We start from the raw sequence: 17,974 nt of genomic DNA, 5'->3' as shown, positions 1-17,974 counted from the left end.
ATCCTTCCTCCTTTCTCCCACTGAACTCCATATCCAGTTCACCCACAAAGCCTGTGGCTCTTTGAAAATATGTCCACAATGTGACCGCTTCTCACCACCTTGTCTGCTGCCACTCGGGTTCAGGCACCGCCATCCCTCACCCGAGTACTGAGCTCCTTGCCCTCTACTCTCCATTCTCCACAAGCATCCTGAAGGATTCTTTACAAGGCACAGTCTGACCTTGCCAGTCCTCTTCCCCAAACTCCCAGTGGCTTTCCGGCTCATTCATAGAGGGACAGCTTTATGTCACCAGTGAAGCTCATTGTGTGTGTTCTGCTGCTTTCCACTCAGTCACTCTTCTCCGGCTTCTTTGGCTTCTCTACTTTCCTCCGACATGTCAGGGGCTCCCACATCAGGGCCAGGTGCTGGTTGGCCTGGAATGGTTTCACCCTGACATTTCCATGGCTCATTCCCTCACTGTGTTCAGACCACTGCTCCAGTGACACCCTGTCGGTGAGGTTTCTCTGACTATCTTGCAGCACTGCCTGCCTTTCTTTCCTGCTTAATTATAGCACTTATCACCATCAAACATAATTTATATGTATATTCATTTATTTTTGTTGTTGTGTGAAGCCTCACCAAGGATATTTTTTCCATTGATTTTTAGAGAGATGGTAGGGAAGGAGGGAAAGCGGGGGGAGGAGAGAGAGAGAAACATCGATGTGAGAGAGATACATCGATTGGTTGCCTCCTGCACATGCCCCAACCTGGGCTGGGGATCGAACCTGCAACCCAGGTACATGCCTTTGACCAGGAATTGAACATGCAACCTACCCTTCGGTGCACAGGCCGACACTCTAACCACTTACTTTATTAAATGTAAGAAATTGCATCAGTTATTATCTTGGGAATTCTCAACGTATGTTAGCATATCAAAGACCATGCATACTTTCAAGTTAAAAGTTTAACTTAGAGTTTTTCATATTTAATAGATGATCATATTGAAGATACCAGCCATTATAAGATACGTTCCAGTTTGACATGTTAAAACATTAAAAAAAATAGTCTTAAAGTTGATGATATACACTGTATTGATATGCTGAAACACTGCGTATTTGGAAACTGAAATTTATTCTATCAAAGGATTATAGATATAACAGACCTAACTGTTAATAAAAAGTAATAGGCTATGTATCACGATGCTACTTCTTGTTTTGATATTACATATATCACTTTTTTCAAACAGCTGATAAGAATTCTTCAAAATCGGTGAGCAGTGATGCATCCTATGTTGTAAAAGTGGTAAGAAAATATTTTTTCTTTTTTGTTGATTTAGTGTAGGACTGTGTTTATTTTGCAAAACATCCTCTTTGATAACTAGAATTAATTAAACCATAAGGTATTACATTTTTAATAATGTTAATAAATATTTAATGAGACACAAAGTAGTTTTATAGTTTTAAATAATTTGAATTCAAAAAGTCGGTCTCCTGTCTTGAATTAGAGTGGCACTAGTATTTGGGGGAAAATGAGTGAAAGCATAGAGGCATGCAGATGTGGACTGAATATTCAGCTCATTCTTTTTAGTTTAGCTATATTTACAGTAGATGAGATGCTTTTTTATACTTATGTCCTATAAGACTATACTACCTTAATGAAATTTTATTGTATTTTATCTTGCATTTGCTTCTGAAGTACTTGGTCAATTACTTCTGTGTATTTCCAATTTTCTTCCTTTCCTCTTCTATTTTAGTAAATTAAATTATTTAATTGTGATCACTTTGAACCTTCTTTTGGCTATGAGAACATTGAAATTATTTTGTAACTAGAGGCCTGATGTATGAAATTTGTGCAAGGATAGGCCTTCCTTCCCCTGGCTGCCGGCTTTGCAGCCCTGGCTTCGCAGCCCCGGCCCCCACCCGCACCTGCCTTGGCCTGGCGCTGCCCGTGTCCACTGCCACACACCCCTGGCTCCCCGGTTCCGTGGAGCCCCCCGATCGATCGCCGTGCAGAGGGTGGCCTGGGCCTCCCTCTTTGGGGCAATCGTGGAGCCCCCCGATTGATTGCCCCGCTGGCCGGTGGCCTGCCCTCCCTCTGTGGAGCCATCATGGGGCAATGCGGGGCCCCCCGACCAATCGCATCGCACCCGCCTTGGCTGGCCTGGTGCCAGTGCGTGTCATAGCGTGGTTGTTCTGCTATTCGGCCATTCGGTAGATTTGCATATTACGCTTTTATTAGGGACCCAGTGTATGAATTCGTGCACCTTGAAAGGAACTGTGGGCCTTGAGGCTGCGGTGGGCACAGGGGTGGGTCTCGGCCCATCTTCACACCCCCGCCTGGCCCCTCCTGTCACGGGCCCCCGGTCCCCTGTCTGCCGGCAGCCCCGCTCCTGCTGCTGCCACTCCCATTCGCACTTGCTGACGGTGTAGAGTGATTGGGGCCTGCATCAGCAGCGGGTGCGAGCGGGGCTGGCGCTGTCAGTGGGTGCCAGCGGTGGCTGCTGCCCCAATCGCCCCTCAGGAGCAGGGGGAAGTGGAGAAGCCCTCAGGGACGTTTGGGGCTGGTAGCCGCCGCTTGCACCTGCTGATGGTGCCGAGCAATCAGGACGGGTGCCGGGCGCCGGCAGCGGGTGTGAGCGGCGGCTCCAGTGTCAGGAGCAGGTGTGAGCGGCAGGCGGGACTGCGGTGCATGGGAGCAAAGAATTTTCAGTAACCACCAGAGGCTCACCCTGATGACAACAACTGGTGCCCCACCTTGGTCTGGCGCCCCCTCTCACCTCCTCCATCCCGCTGTGGCTAATGCCCGCCACGTTCCGCACGCGCCCTCTGGTGTTCAGCGAGCGTCATAGCGACTGGTTGTTCGGTTGTTATGCCATTTGGTCTAAGGTTTTATATAAATAGATGAGTAAAGGTCGACAACCTTCCATCTGACATAGCATATTTGAGTAGCCAGGCCAATTTATAAACTGGTGCACTAAAAGACATTTTAACTGCTCTTTATTTGTTATCAATATATTATGCTTTTTTTTTTCTTACCAACATTTGTAACTCCCTTCTCTCAGAGTTCTTTCAGACATTATACGACATGTTTTTGTTACATAGAGGAGATAACAGTATCGTTATTTGAGCAAATTACCACATATGTCTCCCACCCCTCCTTTCTTTCGCTAAAGGCTACAGAATTCTGGAATTAGAATTACCCCATGTTTTTTGTTTGTTTGTTAAAGTTTTGATTTGTTTTATTTTACTCTCTTTTCAAAAGGAATATACATGATTCCTTATGAATGAACTATTTTGGACCTAAATTGTTTTAGTGATTGTTTTGAACATATTTTAATTCAGGTATAGTTTTTTCAAGGAAATACTTAGATATTAAATGAACAATTTGAATACTGTTGACAAGTATATATACCTTTGTAATTCCCACCCCTATTAAAATATAGAGTATTCCCATCACCCCAAAAAGATTCCTTGTTTCCTTTCTGGTTGAACCCCTTCTTCCTGCATCTTTGGAGTTTCCACTGTAGATTAATTGTTCCTGTTCTAGAACAGCATATAAATGGTAGTGTGCAGTGTGTCCTGTTTTGTCTCTGACTTAGTGCAGGTTGCACAGGTTCATCCATGTTGTTGATGTATCAGTTGCTTGTCCAGTCTTACTGCTCAGTAGTGTTGTATCGTATGGACATAGTTTGCTTTCCGTTTCCTGTTGATAGACTTTGGGATTGTTTCCAGTGTTTGTCTGTTACGAATAAATGTCTATAAATGTTCCTGTACAGACGTTTTTATGGATGTAGGTTTTTACTTACATGTGGAATTGGCTGGTTATAGGGAAGGTGCATATTTAAATTTACAAGAAAGTGCCAGATTTCCAGAGTGGTTGTGTCACTTCACAACCACAGTCATATATGCGAGTTCCGGGTGCCCCACGTCCTTTCAACACTTACAGCCCTCGGGTTGGTTGCTTGGTTGGTTACTTAGCCATGATGTTGGGTGTGTAGTAGTGTCTCATTTTCAGCTTGAGCACCTTTTTTTTGGTGACTGATTTTGAGTATTTTTTCATTGTGCATATTATCCAATCATACATTTTCCTTTTGACACCCCTTCATCAATCTTTTGACACCTCTCCATCCCCACTTTTTTTTTTATTTTAAATAACAAGGTTGTTTTGCTTTTTAAAATTGAGGAGTAAGAGAGGTGTTCTGGATACAAGTCCTTTTTCAGATATATGTGTTGTAAACATTTTCTCCCACTCTGTAGTTTGGCTAATTACTTTCTTAATGCTTTCTCTGCATCTACTGAGATGGGTCATAGGATTTTTCTCCTTTATTCTGATAATGTGGTAATTACATTGATTGATAGTGTTGAACTAACTTAGTATTTTTAACATACACTCCACTTAGGTATGGTGTATTGTGCTTTTTAATAATGCTGGGATTGACTTGCTAATAGTTTAAGGATTTTTATATCTTTGTTCATGAGGGATACTGGTTTTTAGTTTTTTCCTGATATTTCTAAATTAAAAACGTTCCAGTCTCCTTCATGGCTTTGGTGTCAGGGTTGCTGGAACAACGTATTTGGTTTCCCCACTTTCCCCGCGTGTCTTCAGTCTCTGCCTTTTCTTCTGGTGCCTCTGGAGAAAGCTGGGCTGTCGTGGCTCACTTTCATTTCCAGCTGTTACAGGTCACTGTCTGGACTGCCTGTTCTGTCTTATGTATGAAAAGAGTAGTTTCCTGTATTTGTCCAATTTTTATGTTCGCTTACAGTGGAGGGCTAATTGGATCCAGCTACTTCGTGAGGTTGGTAAGCAGAAGTGAAGTTGGTAACTTCGGTGTGTCTCCCCCACCATTCACTTTTCTTCATGCCTTTTCATTTTGGATTTTTCTTCTTCCTCATTTGCAGAATAATATTCCTTTTGAAATAATCGGTTTGCTGCTGTATCAGTGGAACAAACGTTCTTACTGTTAAATTGGGTCATTTGCATGGAATTGCAGAATATTAACTGCATTTGTCTTTGGTACAACTAATTAAAATATTGAAATCTATGGGAAAGATTAGTTTCTCCTTAGGATCTTTAAAAAGTTTCCATTGTGAGAAGAAAGCAAGGTAAAAACCATGGTTGCCACTGCCTAGCAGTTGGCTAATCTGCACAGCCATCTCTGGGTCTTGGTAGGGAGGTGTGCCAGCGCCATAGCTTACGGGGAACGTGTGGAGTCATGTCTTCCTTCTCTAGTACCCGGGCTTCCTTAAATTGCATTTTATTTTAGAATTATGATACTCTTCTTCATTATGGGTGATTCTAAGTATTTTAGTTGAGATTCAGTGTAACTTCACTTTTACTACCGTTTTTACCTAGAGTTATGAAAAATGTGTAGTAACAAGTATTTCCTAACAGCTTAAGGTAGCAAATTACCTTACATTTCTAAGTTTAAAGCCATTTGTTATTAAACCTGGTTCTGTGCTTTGCCTCTCCAGTCTCCTAATGTAGTTCTGGTTCCTTTTGCCTGTATTACTCTTCTTTGTAATTAGGACAGCGATAAATATTTCTCCTTTGCAGTTAATATTTCAGTAACATTTTCAGTGTCGGATTTTGACCGTGATCCTGAAAGAATGCCATAAACAAAATAATATTACTGACTTTCTTTTTCTTCTCCAAGGAAGAGTTTAGTAACTGCTGTTTGCTTGTTTGTTCCTGGATACTTATCTTTTCTGAACTTTAAACTCCTGTACCACTTATTCTATTTCCATTTATCTTATAATTTCACATGCTAATATCTTTTTCATGCCACTAATTGTTTTTAATTCTCCCTAACTAGACTTTCAGTTATTTCATGGGTAGGGCCTTGTTTTCAACTTTGTTTCTCTAAACTGCCCTTAAATACCTATTTTATATTCTTTTGAAAACTTTGTAGCCATGATTCTTACCACCTTTTAACGTCTTCATGCCACCCACTTTCGTTTCCTGTCTGTGCCTTTAGAGTAGGCTCATTTATAATTTGCCTTTATGTGTTGACATGCTATGCCAGAACTCTATCCATCACTATTCTGTAATTCTTTTGTTCTCAGAACTTTATATTAAAAGTTCAAATGGTTCATCAAATATAAGTATATAAAATGAGTATTAGATCTTTTCAGTATTAGAATCTGAACTACTTATGAACATTTACCATATAAAACATTAAGGGCTATTAAAAATCATGTTTTCAAAGAATAAATATTACTCTTTGGGGGAAATTTTATGATTAATCTATTATAATAAAAGCATAATATGCTAATTAGACTGGACAGCCGAACGACCTTCCGGACGAAGCCACGGTGGTGGGGGCAAGGCAGAGGCGGTTAGGGGCGATCGGACAGGCAGGCGAGTGGTTAGGGGCAACCAGGCAGGCAGACAGAGCAGTCAAAGGTGATCAGGCAGGCAGGCAAGTAGTTAGGGGAGATCAGGCAGGCAGGTCAGCGGTTAGGGGCGATCAGGCAGGCAGGCGAGCGGTTAGGAGGAGCCAGCGGTCCCGGATTGCAAGAGGGTGCAGGCCGGGCTGAGCGACCCCCACCCCCATGCACGAATTTTGTGATCTGGGCCTCTAGTTACTAAATAAAAGGCAAGATACAAAATTATAGTATAGAAGGAGTTTTATAAAATAGCTATGTATGTGAAGAAAACATCAAAATATTTTCAGATTTTCTAAAATTTTAGTTTTAGAGAAAAAAGTCAAAGGGAGGTAAAATAACCAAAGGCAAATTGCTCTTTAATGTGACATTAGACTTAATAGCATATCAGACTGTGGCTCTCAGCTCCGCTTGTACAGTGCCATCCGAATCTCTGGATGCAGGGCCTGGTGCGTAAAGCACCCAGAGGAGGCTTTTGTGCATCAAGGTTGAGAACCACTGGTAGAGTCTGGTGCACAAAGCACCTAATTATGTCATGTGTGCGTGCTCATGTTTATCTTTGTTTGGGGATCCTTTTTCTTTAATTGTCACCCAAGGACATGCTTAGAAGGAGGGAGGGAAGTGGGGGGGAGGGAGGGAGGGAAGGAAGGAGGGAGGGAGGGAGAGAAGGAAGGAGGGAGGGAGGGAGGAAGGAGAGAGAGACACATAGACATCAATTGTTTGCCTTCTGTATGTGCCCTGACCAGGGATCGAAGCGGCCACCTTTTGATGCACAGGACAATGCTCAACCCACTGAGCCACTGTGGCTGGGCGGGGATCCGTTTATTCAGTGGGGACATGCAGGTACCCGTGCTTCTGGTAGGGCTTCCACCTTCATGTGGGGACTTGTCCAAAATCTGATTGCTGCTAACATGCATGTCTGCTCTATGAAAGAGCTCTAGATAGATAACCCACAAATGGTTTACAGTTAACTTTGAAATGAAGTTAAAAAGTACATGTTTGCGGTAGATGTTTAGGTAAATGCTAAATCGATTCTTTCTTCCACCAAATGAGTGTGTCTGGTTCAGAGCCTTAATCCTATTGACCTGTGGGAGCAGCCGTGGGTCCTGGTGCTGGGTCAGAGGTGGAGGTGGCAGACTTGTGTTTCCTCTGAAGATAAGGGAGAGACTCTCTTTATTTCAGGAAAGTAAATGGAAAGATTGATAATAAGTTGGATAACCAAGGGGGAAAGTTCTCTCTTGTGATTTCTTGTTAACAGATTTAGTAATAATTAGTTCTTTCAGTTACACTTCCCTTTGCAAGAGAGGACTGGTGGGGAAGGGCAGGCTTTTGGGCCTGGGGTCCTAACAGTTCTTCATGTCATGGCCACTTCCAGTATGAACTGATGGAAACCTGCCTTTTGAAGTCCCATGGAAAGCATTTTGCAAACTGATGTTTAAGTACCTCACTGATGTTAGGAGGAGTGACCTGAATTTCCAATTCATATATCAGAATTCTCTGGTAGGAAGGAGAAACTTTATGCAGCTTCATTTTTAAATGGCAGCCAGTTGCTTTTAGATGGTGCCATTGAAATATATCACATTTTAATTTTTTTCTGTTGTCATCTTCATTTTGACACTTTAAAAGTCTTAAAGAAACGTTTAGTGATATTCTAGTTAAAATGTCAGCCCCGATTTTTTCCCTAAATCTTGGCTATTATAGAGTTGGCAAAGTATTTTAGATTTGAAATATGTTAATAAAATTTTAGTTGTGAGTTAAGGTAGTTTCTTCAACAGCAACAGTGAGCTTTGGCTAGAGTGCAATGCAAGAAAGTAGCTCCTTTATTTTGTTGTTATGGAATCTTGCTGGATTAGAAAGGTCTGAGCTGAGCTCAGAGAGCCTTCGTTGTAGTGAGGCTTTTATTATAATAGCCTGATTTTATAGGCTGATTCTCATTATTATAAGTTTAATAAATTATTGCCTGAAGGGAAGCCTGAAATTAAAGTTATTATGACACAGGCTGAAATTGAATAAATTAGAATTTTATACTGATGAATAATAAGCTTGGATTTGTGTTAGGAAAACCCCTTTCAAACCTGAATTATATTAATGAGCTATTCTAAAAGTTAGCCTTTGGAGAGTAACTTTACCAAAATTCTTCCCCTTGAATTTCCGTTTCTTTGTTTCTTACACTGAGTCTCTTACTCCTGCTGAAGGCCTGTGTTCGGTCGTGAGCTCTAAACATGCACGTGTCTGTCCAGCTTCCTTTGCTGCTAGGAAATGAGCCACAGGTTCCGGTGACACCTGAGGTACTGAGACTGAAAATTAGTGATTTGGCATTCACCCCCTGGTATATGGTTAGATTCAGCTTCTTAGAGGTGACGATATTCTCCCAAGGCTGGGCTGAGAAAGTATACTGACCAGGAACACCCAGGCCGGGTTATTTGCCGGTCCTGATCCAAGTGTCCTGTGTGTCACCTCTTTGCTGCTGCATGCTCAGTCTCAGCTAGGTCCTGCCTGACTCTGCAGGTTGGCTTAGGAGTTTTTCTGTAAGTACTTTAATTTGGATTCCTGTTTTTCTGAATTACAAGAAATCTGAGATATTAGAACTATGTGTCTAGAGTGGTTTTATTTATTTATTATTTTTTTAAACCCTCACCTGAGGATATTTTTCCCCCCATTGACTTCTAGAGAAAGTGGAAGGGAGGGAGGAGTGGGAGAGAAACAGAGAGAAATATTGACTGGTTACCTCCAGCACATGCCCCTACTGGGGCTGGGGAACCTGCAACCAAGGTACATGCCCTTGACCGGGAATTGAACTCGAGACCCTTCAATCTGAGGGCCATCACTCTAACCACTGAGCCAAACCAGCTAGTGCCAATTTTTTTTTTTTAATCCTCGAGGATATGTTTTTATTGATTTTAGAGAGGGAGGGAGGGAGGGAGGGAGAGAGAGAGAGAGAGAGAGAGAGAGAGAGAGAGAGAGACATTGACCAGTTGCCCCCTGAATGCTCCCCCACCAGGGATCAAACCGCAACTGACCAGGAATTGAACTCCAAACCTTCTGGTGCACAGGAGGACGCTCCAACCAACTGAGCCACGCGGCCAGAGCTCCTCTTGACTTTAAATTGTCACGTGGGAAGTAAATTGTAGGGCCCTTTAGTTTGCTACATGGGAATCAGGGTCCGAAAGGAGAGGCTGCAGTTAAATGGCCAGTACTTGCTCTCTGCAGTTCCAGAATATTCTTCATGGGAAGGCCGGCTTCTGTCAGTCCCGATAAACTATGTATAATTGTCAGGAGAAACACAAAAGGAATGGGATTTTTGCCAATAATTGGTTAAGTCAATTGTTGACATTTTATTGAATCTCAGAAATATCTTGTAGTCGCTCGGTCAAACAATGAACATGGTTGCTCATCTTTTCTTAAAAGAAAGCTAAATAAAGATAAAAATAAATTTAAAGATTTTTCTTAAACTTTTGCAAAGACTGGGTCATATGTCTAATTTTGTATAATTTATCACTTAAAGAGTTGGAACTGGAGAAAAATAAAATATAGACTATTCTGAGAATATCTGAAACATTTCTAAAGAGTTTGATTTAATCTTAAATATAGTTATAAACTTAAGTATCAAAACTACATTGTTTGATAAGAAAAGTTGATTTGTTAGTCTTTTTTGAAAGTTTGCTGAAAATAACAGTAATTTTGACAACTGCTCGTACTAACTGATGCCTGTGTTTCAAGGAACCCAGTGACAATGGACCTCTTTTTACTGAACTAAAGTTCTACCAGCGAGCTGCCAAACCAGAGCAAAGTAAGAAGCACAGCGCCTGCGTTTGCACCTTAATGTCACCACCGCTTGTTTCGTTTTGCTTAAGCTAAGACTAGGGCATTGCATCTCATATTATGATTCTTTGTTACTTTATAAGTATGTTCTATTTACATGAGGTTTGTATGAAAGAATTCTGACCTCTCAATGAGTTTATTATAAGATTTTACCTGTATTGATATATAGACTAAAATTAGTAATGATGTATAATTTAGAAAATGTTAAACATTGAAAAAAACTCCTAATCCATGAGTATGGCTCAAGGATCTCTGAATCTTTCTGGGTATTTTTTTTGAATTCTGGGGAACATAACCAGGGGTGGGGTTGGGGTGTCATAATTGATGAAACAGAGCAGATTATCAAGGTAAAGAGCAGGGCCTCTTCTAGCTACTCTAGACCTTTTCCTCTCTTCCCTACTCTGTCCTCCTCCTTTCTCTTCTTCTCCCCTCCCCTCTCATCCCACCCCCTCCGCTCCCACCTAAGACCCCAGGCAGCCTCCTGGGTGGAATAGGCCTGGCAATCTCAAGGAAGCCTCCCATCTCTCCCCAGAGCTTTATTTCCTGGTTGAGGGCTTTGAGGATGAGGTATTAAGCCTGTAGATTGGGGTAAAAGAGAAGCCTTTCTGTGGAAGCAAGTAAACATTTGTATACTTAGGGATATGATTGCAACCACAGGTCTGTGGTTTGATTTTTAAAAAAATGTTTTCTGCAAATTTTTTATTGTAAAGACAATGTTTAGGGCAGAATAACAAGATATTGTGGGTTAATAGAAATGTTTCGAATTACTTTTTACGCGTGGGTCATAAAATACTGTTTCCTTTTATGAATAAACAAAAGTGAAATTTTATTATGCATATAAGTACATTTTTCTCCTAATGATTTGAAAGATTATTTATGTCTAACAGAATTGAAATCACAAGCTTCTGTTTTGATTTTTAGTTCGGAAATGGATTCATACCCATAAACTGAAGTACCTGGGTGTTCCTAAGTATTGGGGGTCTGGTCTACATGATAAAAATGGAAAAAGGTAAAAATACACGTTTTGTTTTTCTCTTCTATTTTTTGAGCATTCACTGTGTAGTTGGTTTAGCCAAGAATTATACTCTGAGCACTTACAGTACCTGCTTGGCCTCCCTCTGGGCTGTGTGGAGTGTGCGCGACAGAGGCCAGCAAAGCGTTGTGGCTGCCCTCTGCTTCCCATAGCAGCAGGTTGCCATGCCCTGTTAGAGGGGACCCTGCTCGTCCAGGCCATGTGTACAGTGTGGGAACAGCTGCCTGGAACCCAGATGACAAGTAGGAACAGATCCAAATGTGCCTGGCATCTTTTTGTCTTTAAAAATAAACAAGCAAACAAAAACTTCATGTCCTTTATGTAAAGTGGATTCCTTTTAATTTAGTATTTCATGTTAGATCTGTAAGCTGCCCACAGAGGCTTGCTTTTTATGAGGTTTCAGTCTGGCTGGTGAGAAAAACGAAATGAAACATGTATGAAACAGTGGGAACAGTTAAGTGCTAAATTCTGTGATTCTGACTCTTATGGGTCTTAGGAGTTCAGAGAATGTAGAGAATATTGTTGGCATAGTAGCGTTGGAGAAAATCTCCAATAGTTTGATGCATAAACAATACTTTTTAAATATTTGAATGGCACTTCATGGAAGAAGGCTAGAAGCTGAGATTTGAAGAATGGATTTAGTTTGGAAGCAGTTTGAATGTCTTTATCTACAAATAAAGGAAACTGACTCAGCTCTCTTACGTAATTACCAAGGGCACAGGTTCCTTTTTCTTGCCCTTTTGTCCTTCTCATCCTTGCTTTGCTCGCTGTCATATGGTCTCAGGTGGCGGCCACATTTCTAGGCTTCGTATATAGACAGTAGCCACAGCAGAAACTGGTATTGCTTCCGTGAGCTTCAGTTTCCTGGTCAGGAAAACCCTTGGGAGTCTGGTGGCAGTCTTCCTGTCCTGTTTTCTTTTTTCTTTTTTCTCTTTTTTTTAAAGGGGAGAATGATGATTTTTATTTTTATTTTAATATATTTTATTGATTTTTTACAGAGAGGGATAGAGAGAAACATCGATGAAAGAGAAACATCAATCAACTGCCTCCTGCACACTCTGTACTGGGGATGTGCCCGCAACCAAGGTACATGCCCTTGACTGGAATCGAACCTGGGACCCTTGAGTCCACAGGCTGATGCTCTATCCACTGAACCAAACCGGTTAGGGCCTGTCCTGTTTTCTTGGTCAGAGTTTCATCAGGTCCTTCTGAAACCAGTTTCGGGCATGCAAGGAGGTCACTGATTGGTGTGGGGAGGCACTTGGCTGTGTGGGAGGGGATGGAATGCCGAGCCAGACCTGGGCTCGGGTAGAAAAGGTGGAGTGGAGGTCGGTGTTGGGTGGGAGCCAGAGGTCTCCTTGAAGGTTCTGATTCTGGAACCATGCACCTCTTAGGATTTCCCCAAAATATGATAGATTATATTTTGTTATGTATGGTTTTGCTGGAACAAGAGTCTATATTTTTATGGAATTTTCTGGAGAAATAGTATAGATCAAGGATTGATTAAGTAAGTTAAGATGGGATAATAGGACTTTATGGAGTTACTGTGAAGATGAAATTGAAACGTAATTCGTAAGGGGGTTGTTCTGGCACAGAGTATGGGCTCAGTAAATGTTAGTTGTGCCCTAGCTGGTTTGGCTCAGTAGCTAGAGCTCTGGCCTGCAGACTGAAGGGTCCCAGGTTTGATTCCAGTCAAGGGCACATGCCCGAGTTGCGGGATCGATCCTCAGTAGGGGGCGTGCAGTAGGGAGCCGATCAATGGTTCTCTCCCATCATTGGTGTTTCTCTTTCTCTCTCCCTTCCTCTCTCTGAAGTCAATAAAAATATATTTAAAAAATGTTAGTTGCAATCATCATATCATTTCCCTCCCTCCCTCCCTTGTATCCTCCTTTCCTCTTTTCCTCTCTCCCTTTCTTCTTTTGGTTTAGGAATGGTGCTTTTTCTTAAAGTTGCCCACACTATCATAGCACATTTTGCCTATACAGTTTTATCACTTATTGTGTGATAAAGCAGAGAGCCAGTTAAACAGGGCTTGTGTGTGTGGCTCCTGTGAAGTGATCAGGCCTGGGGAGGCGGTGGGGGTCGCTGGTTGGCCCTAAGGTAGCTGACAGGAGCTGCAGGAGAGAACTCCCGGCATGGACTGGAGGGTGCTGTGGAGCACAGGAACTCTGGAACCAGACACGCAGGTTTAGTCCTTAGAGCACCATTTACTAGTAGTTCTCTTGCCTGCCAGCCTCTTCCTTCTATCACATAAAGTGGCTGCAAGTGTCTCCTAAAACGGAGCATTAATCACCTCTAAGGTATTGATTTGCTTTTTAGGTTGAATCTCTTAAAAACAATCATTTTGGTTCTTATAAAAGTACAGATACAAAAATCCTTTTTTGTGTGCCAGAAATCTCTACTTTTCCCTATAACTGATTTGAATTAATATGTATATAGTGCTTAGAACAGTATCAGGATTGTATAAAAAGGTTATCTGTTATCATTATTAAATTATTTATACTGATTTATATTTTCCCATTATTTGCATTGTTTATCCAAGTTTCCAGGAATTAAGCAATTGTGGTTCAGCCCTCTTTCAGACTGTCAGTAGAGGCTGTGTTATTGTTACCCATATATTATCCTATATAATAAAAAGCTAATATGCAAATTGACTGAACGCACTGACCACCAGGGGCACGCACTGACCACCAGGGGGAAGACGCTCAATGCAAGAGCTGCCCCCTGGTGGTCAGTGCGCTCCCACAGGGGGAGTGCTGCTCAGCCAGAAGCCGGGCTCATGGCTGGCAAGCACAGCGGCGGTGGTGGGAGCCTCTCCCGTCTCCGTGGCAGCGCTAAGGATGTCTGACTGCTGGCTTAGGCCCAAGGGCTCCCGGTCTGCGATAGGGCGCAGGCCAGGCTGAGGAACCCCTGTCCCCCGAGTGCATGAATTTCGTGCACTGGGCCTCTAGTTTTATAATAATTATATACATATCACTTATTTGTAACATGTACATGTGTCCTTGGTCACCCCTCAGTCTTTGAAAACCTGTTGTACAAAGGGAATTAGGCAGTCAAATTTATTGTTCCCTTTTTATTATCTCAGAGTTTAACGCACTGGAAACTCTTACATTTGCCACTGGCTAATTGTATGACTTTGGGCAAATAACTTTACTTCCATAGACATTAATTACTTATTAAAGATGTTCACAAAAGATGATCTCTAATTCTCTTCTAGTATAAAAATGGGTAGAATTCTAAATTTATTATTTGACTTGTCTCTTTTGTTGTTGTTGTTGTTAATCCTCACCTGAGATATTTTTCCATTGATTTTTAGAAAGAGTGGAAGGGAGGAGGAGAAACAGAGAGAGAAACATTGATGTAAGAGAGACACTTCTATTGGTTGCCTCCTGCTTGCGTGCTGACTGGGGCAGGGGATTGAATCTGCAACCTAGGTACATGCCCTTGACAGGGAATTGAACCTGTGGCCCCTCTTTCCAAAGGCTGACACTTTAAACCACTGAGCAACACTGGCCAGGACAAAACCAAAAATCTTCACATTGTTTCAGAATATTTTTTTCTTCTCCAAGCCTTGTCTGTTGAGTATTTAATATATAGTTCTTTTGCACGATTTAAACAATTTTATTGAATTTATCTAAAAAATTTTTTTAAAAAATGTTTTTATTGATTTCAGAGAGAGGAAGGGAGAAGGAGAGAGATAGAAACAATGATTGGCTGCCTTCTGTGCATCCCCTACTGGGGATTGAGCTCACAACTTAGGCATGTGCCCTGACTGGGAATGGAATGAGCTACCTCTTGGTGCCTGGGTCGACACTCAGCCATTGAGCCACACTGCCGGGCTGAATTTAGCTATTGTTACAGCATCTCTTGATAGTCTTGATTTAAACAGAATGTTACTAATATTGCTAAAATGTTCCTTACAAATTGAGAAAAGCTGTCACAGGAAGGAAGCTAATATCCAGAAACATACATTAACTTTAACTGTCAGAAAAAAACAGTGATATTCTCCCTCAGATTGTATTGTCCTTACTGTGAATGAATCTGTTGGATTCTCTGTGGGCGTTATCTTACATGGCATATGGTCTCCTCTTACTAGATGAGACCAAGAGGAGGCTCTTGAGAATTATAGTCAGAAGAAACTGTTTCAAATGTTTATCTTTCTTTCCTTTTCTTTCTTCTTTCTTCCTAAACATTGCCTTGAAAAATCACTCTGACAGGAGTACTCACTACAGTCAGTTTTCCAGAGGCCTGTTTTGTCCATTGACTTTTCTTGTTTGTCTCCAGTTACAGATTTATGGTCATGGATCGCTTTGGGAGTGACCTTCAGAAAATATATGAAGCAAATGCCAAAAGGTTTTCTCGGAAAACTGTCTTGCAGCTAAGCTTAAGAATTGTATGTGAGCTACATGTTCCTTGTTTTTAACCCAGTGAAGCTGTTGTGTTGAAGCTTGGTCCTCTGCTGGTTGGTATTGGGTACTGCATTAACTTACTCTATGTGATGCTTTCAGCTGGATATTCTGGAATATATTCACGAGCATGAGTATGTGCACGGAGATATCAAGGCCTCAAATCTTCTTCTGAGCTGCAAGGATCCTGACCAGGTAGTTTTATAACTTTAACTTCTACAATTTGAAACCTGTTGTTTGAAAACAAATATGGCTGCTTTGAACTTTCAAACCCATGCAGAAGTTTTACTTTTTGAAGTAGATATGGTAATAATAATATTTTTTCTTGATACTTTTCTCTAGTTAACATTTTACATTGTTGATGCTATTTGTTGGCACTTTATCAAGTTGGCTATTTTGCCCTAAATAATATTCAGAAGAAGTGCTTATGATACAAAATGAATTTCAAATAGCTATTTGGGGGTGGGAGCTTAAAATTATATAGTGCACCAATGAATTATGTTTGCCTGTCTGCTTTGTCATGTTTTTATTTCCTTTGTTCAAGAAATCCATCAAATGTAAGTGTTCTGTTGAGAAATTTGGTCTTTAACATGTTGATTATTCAAATCAGTTGGTTTACAGAAATAACGTAGCTGTCTAAATTTGTATGCCCTTAGTGTTTGAAATTTAAATTTGCATTTTTTTTTTTTTTTAGTTTATTACATTTCCTTTGTAATTTTTACTTTTTAAGGAAAGGAGAAAAGCTAATGTTATTTTACCTTTATTTGAGTTAGTTTAGTTGGAGTCAATGGATCTATACAATTTTCTTATAACTGTTTCTATGATTTTGGTAAGTAAGGTTTAGTTGACATTTCACTGTTGGGCTACTGTACTTATTCCATTCTGTATGTTCTCTACTAACTTGATCTTGTATGAGAAAAGATTATTTAAACATTTTAAATGTGTTTATGGCAGTAGTCCGTACTTCATTTTTCTTTCCCTCAAACCTGTCTTTAACTTCTTGCTTATTTTTTCCTTTTAACTTAGGCTCCTCTTTCTTTTTCTATCACTCATGTATTTGCTTCCCCTCCCATCTCCTTTATGGTGGCCATAGAGATCTGTATGCATATGCAGAAGAGAGCTGCTATACTAAAGCATGCTCATGCAGAAAGCTTAAAGGCAGTCACAGAATTGCGAGCCATCTTGTTTTAGATTAGAAACAAACAAAACAAAGCTAAGACCCCAAACGGTAAGGATTCTATTAATTGAAGTAGACTGGACTTATGCAATATCATAAATAATAGTACAGCCTATTTCCGTTTGCAGTTGACTAAAACCTGCTGCCTTTTGTTTCTAGGGAAGTATTTTTGCAGCTCTCTTATTCTTTGGGCATATGCTTTGGATGGGATTATTTTTCTAGTATTAGATGTATGTGCTAGAACCATCCCCATATTTTTACTTCACTTCCCTCTTGTGACCAGCTGCATACATTTGTGAGACAGTTCCCAGAACTAGGAATGTAATAGAGGCTCTGGCATAGAGAAAACCCAGGTTATTAGATTTGTATGCTAATCAGACCCACATGTATATGTCCACAGATGTGTGTGTATGTAACATTAAAATGTAGCTTTAATTTTGAAGACTTGACTTTAATATATAATATTTAAATGTAGATAAGAACCTCATCTAAAAGTTTTTTAAATCATGATCTGAAACACTTTTATGAAGTGAATTGATATTTGATTATTTTACAAGTGAAGAAACAGAGGAATGAAGGTTAGCAGGATTATACTAGAGTGTGGCAGTTGTATCTCAGCAAGTACGATGGTTTGCTTTGTGCTCAGTTTTTTTTTTTTTTTCAGACTGTAAGGAGAAGTGTGGGGTTTATAATCCTTGCTCAGTAGAAGATTAAGGAGAAGTATAACATACTTATCCAGAAAGTAATCAAAGTCAGGTGATACTGTCTATACTGTAGCTACATGGTCATCTGACACTTTAAGTAAAGAGCCTTTCAGAAGTAAACCTGTGCTGTTGTTTGCATACAGGACCTACCTTGTCTGGGTGCTATGCTATGGTTTTGTGGGAGGGTATGTGCAGTCTCCTGGCTTAAATTTACGTTTACAAATTTATAGGTGTACCTGGTAGATTATGGCCTTGCTTATCGCTACTGCCCAGACGGAAGTCATAAAGAATATAAGGAAGACCCCAAAAGATGTCATGATGGCACTATTGAGTTCACCAGCATCGACGCGCACAATGGCGTGGGTATGTCAGCAGCAGCTGAGCAAGAAATGCACAGCTAACATTTCACCTGGATCCCATACGGTTCTTAGTTCTGCGTACGTAACTAAGGAGAGAAGATTGAAGAGGCG

At 40.9% G+C, this 17,974-nt stretch overlaps 1 protein-coding gene across 2 annotated transcripts in view; it reads left to right on the top strand.

Moving 5' to 3' along the window:
* VRK1 (vaccinia related kinase 1) overlaps positions 1 to 17,974 on the top strand; it is a 58,829-nt gene that overhangs the window by 25,586 nt on the left and 15,269 nt on the right. For both annotated transcript variants that reach the window (XM_006098281.3, XM_023762020.1), the window contains exons 3-8: positions 1,226 to 1,281; positions 10,083 to 10,152; positions 11,106 to 11,193; positions 15,502 to 15,610; positions 15,726 to 15,818; positions 17,735 to 17,867. In XM_006098281.3, the coding sequence (XP_006098343.1) occupies positions 1,226 to 1,281; positions 10,083 to 10,152; positions 11,106 to 11,193; positions 15,502 to 15,610; positions 15,726 to 15,818; positions 17,735 to 17,867 (549 nt within the window). The remainder of the gene's footprint in view (positions 1 to 1,225; positions 1,282 to 10,082; positions 10,153 to 11,105; positions 11,194 to 15,501; positions 15,611 to 15,725; positions 15,819 to 17,734; positions 17,868 to 17,974) is intronic.

This window comes from Myotis lucifugus, unplaced genomic scaffold (assembly GCF_000147115.1).
Source record: "Myotis lucifugus unplaced genomic scaffold, Myoluc2.0 scaffold_228, whole genome shotgun sequence".
Taxonomy (NCBI): domain Eukaryota; kingdom Metazoa; phylum Chordata; class Mammalia; order Chiroptera; family Vespertilionidae; genus Myotis; species Myotis lucifugus.
This window is presented reverse-complemented; position numbering and strand designations above follow the sequence as displayed.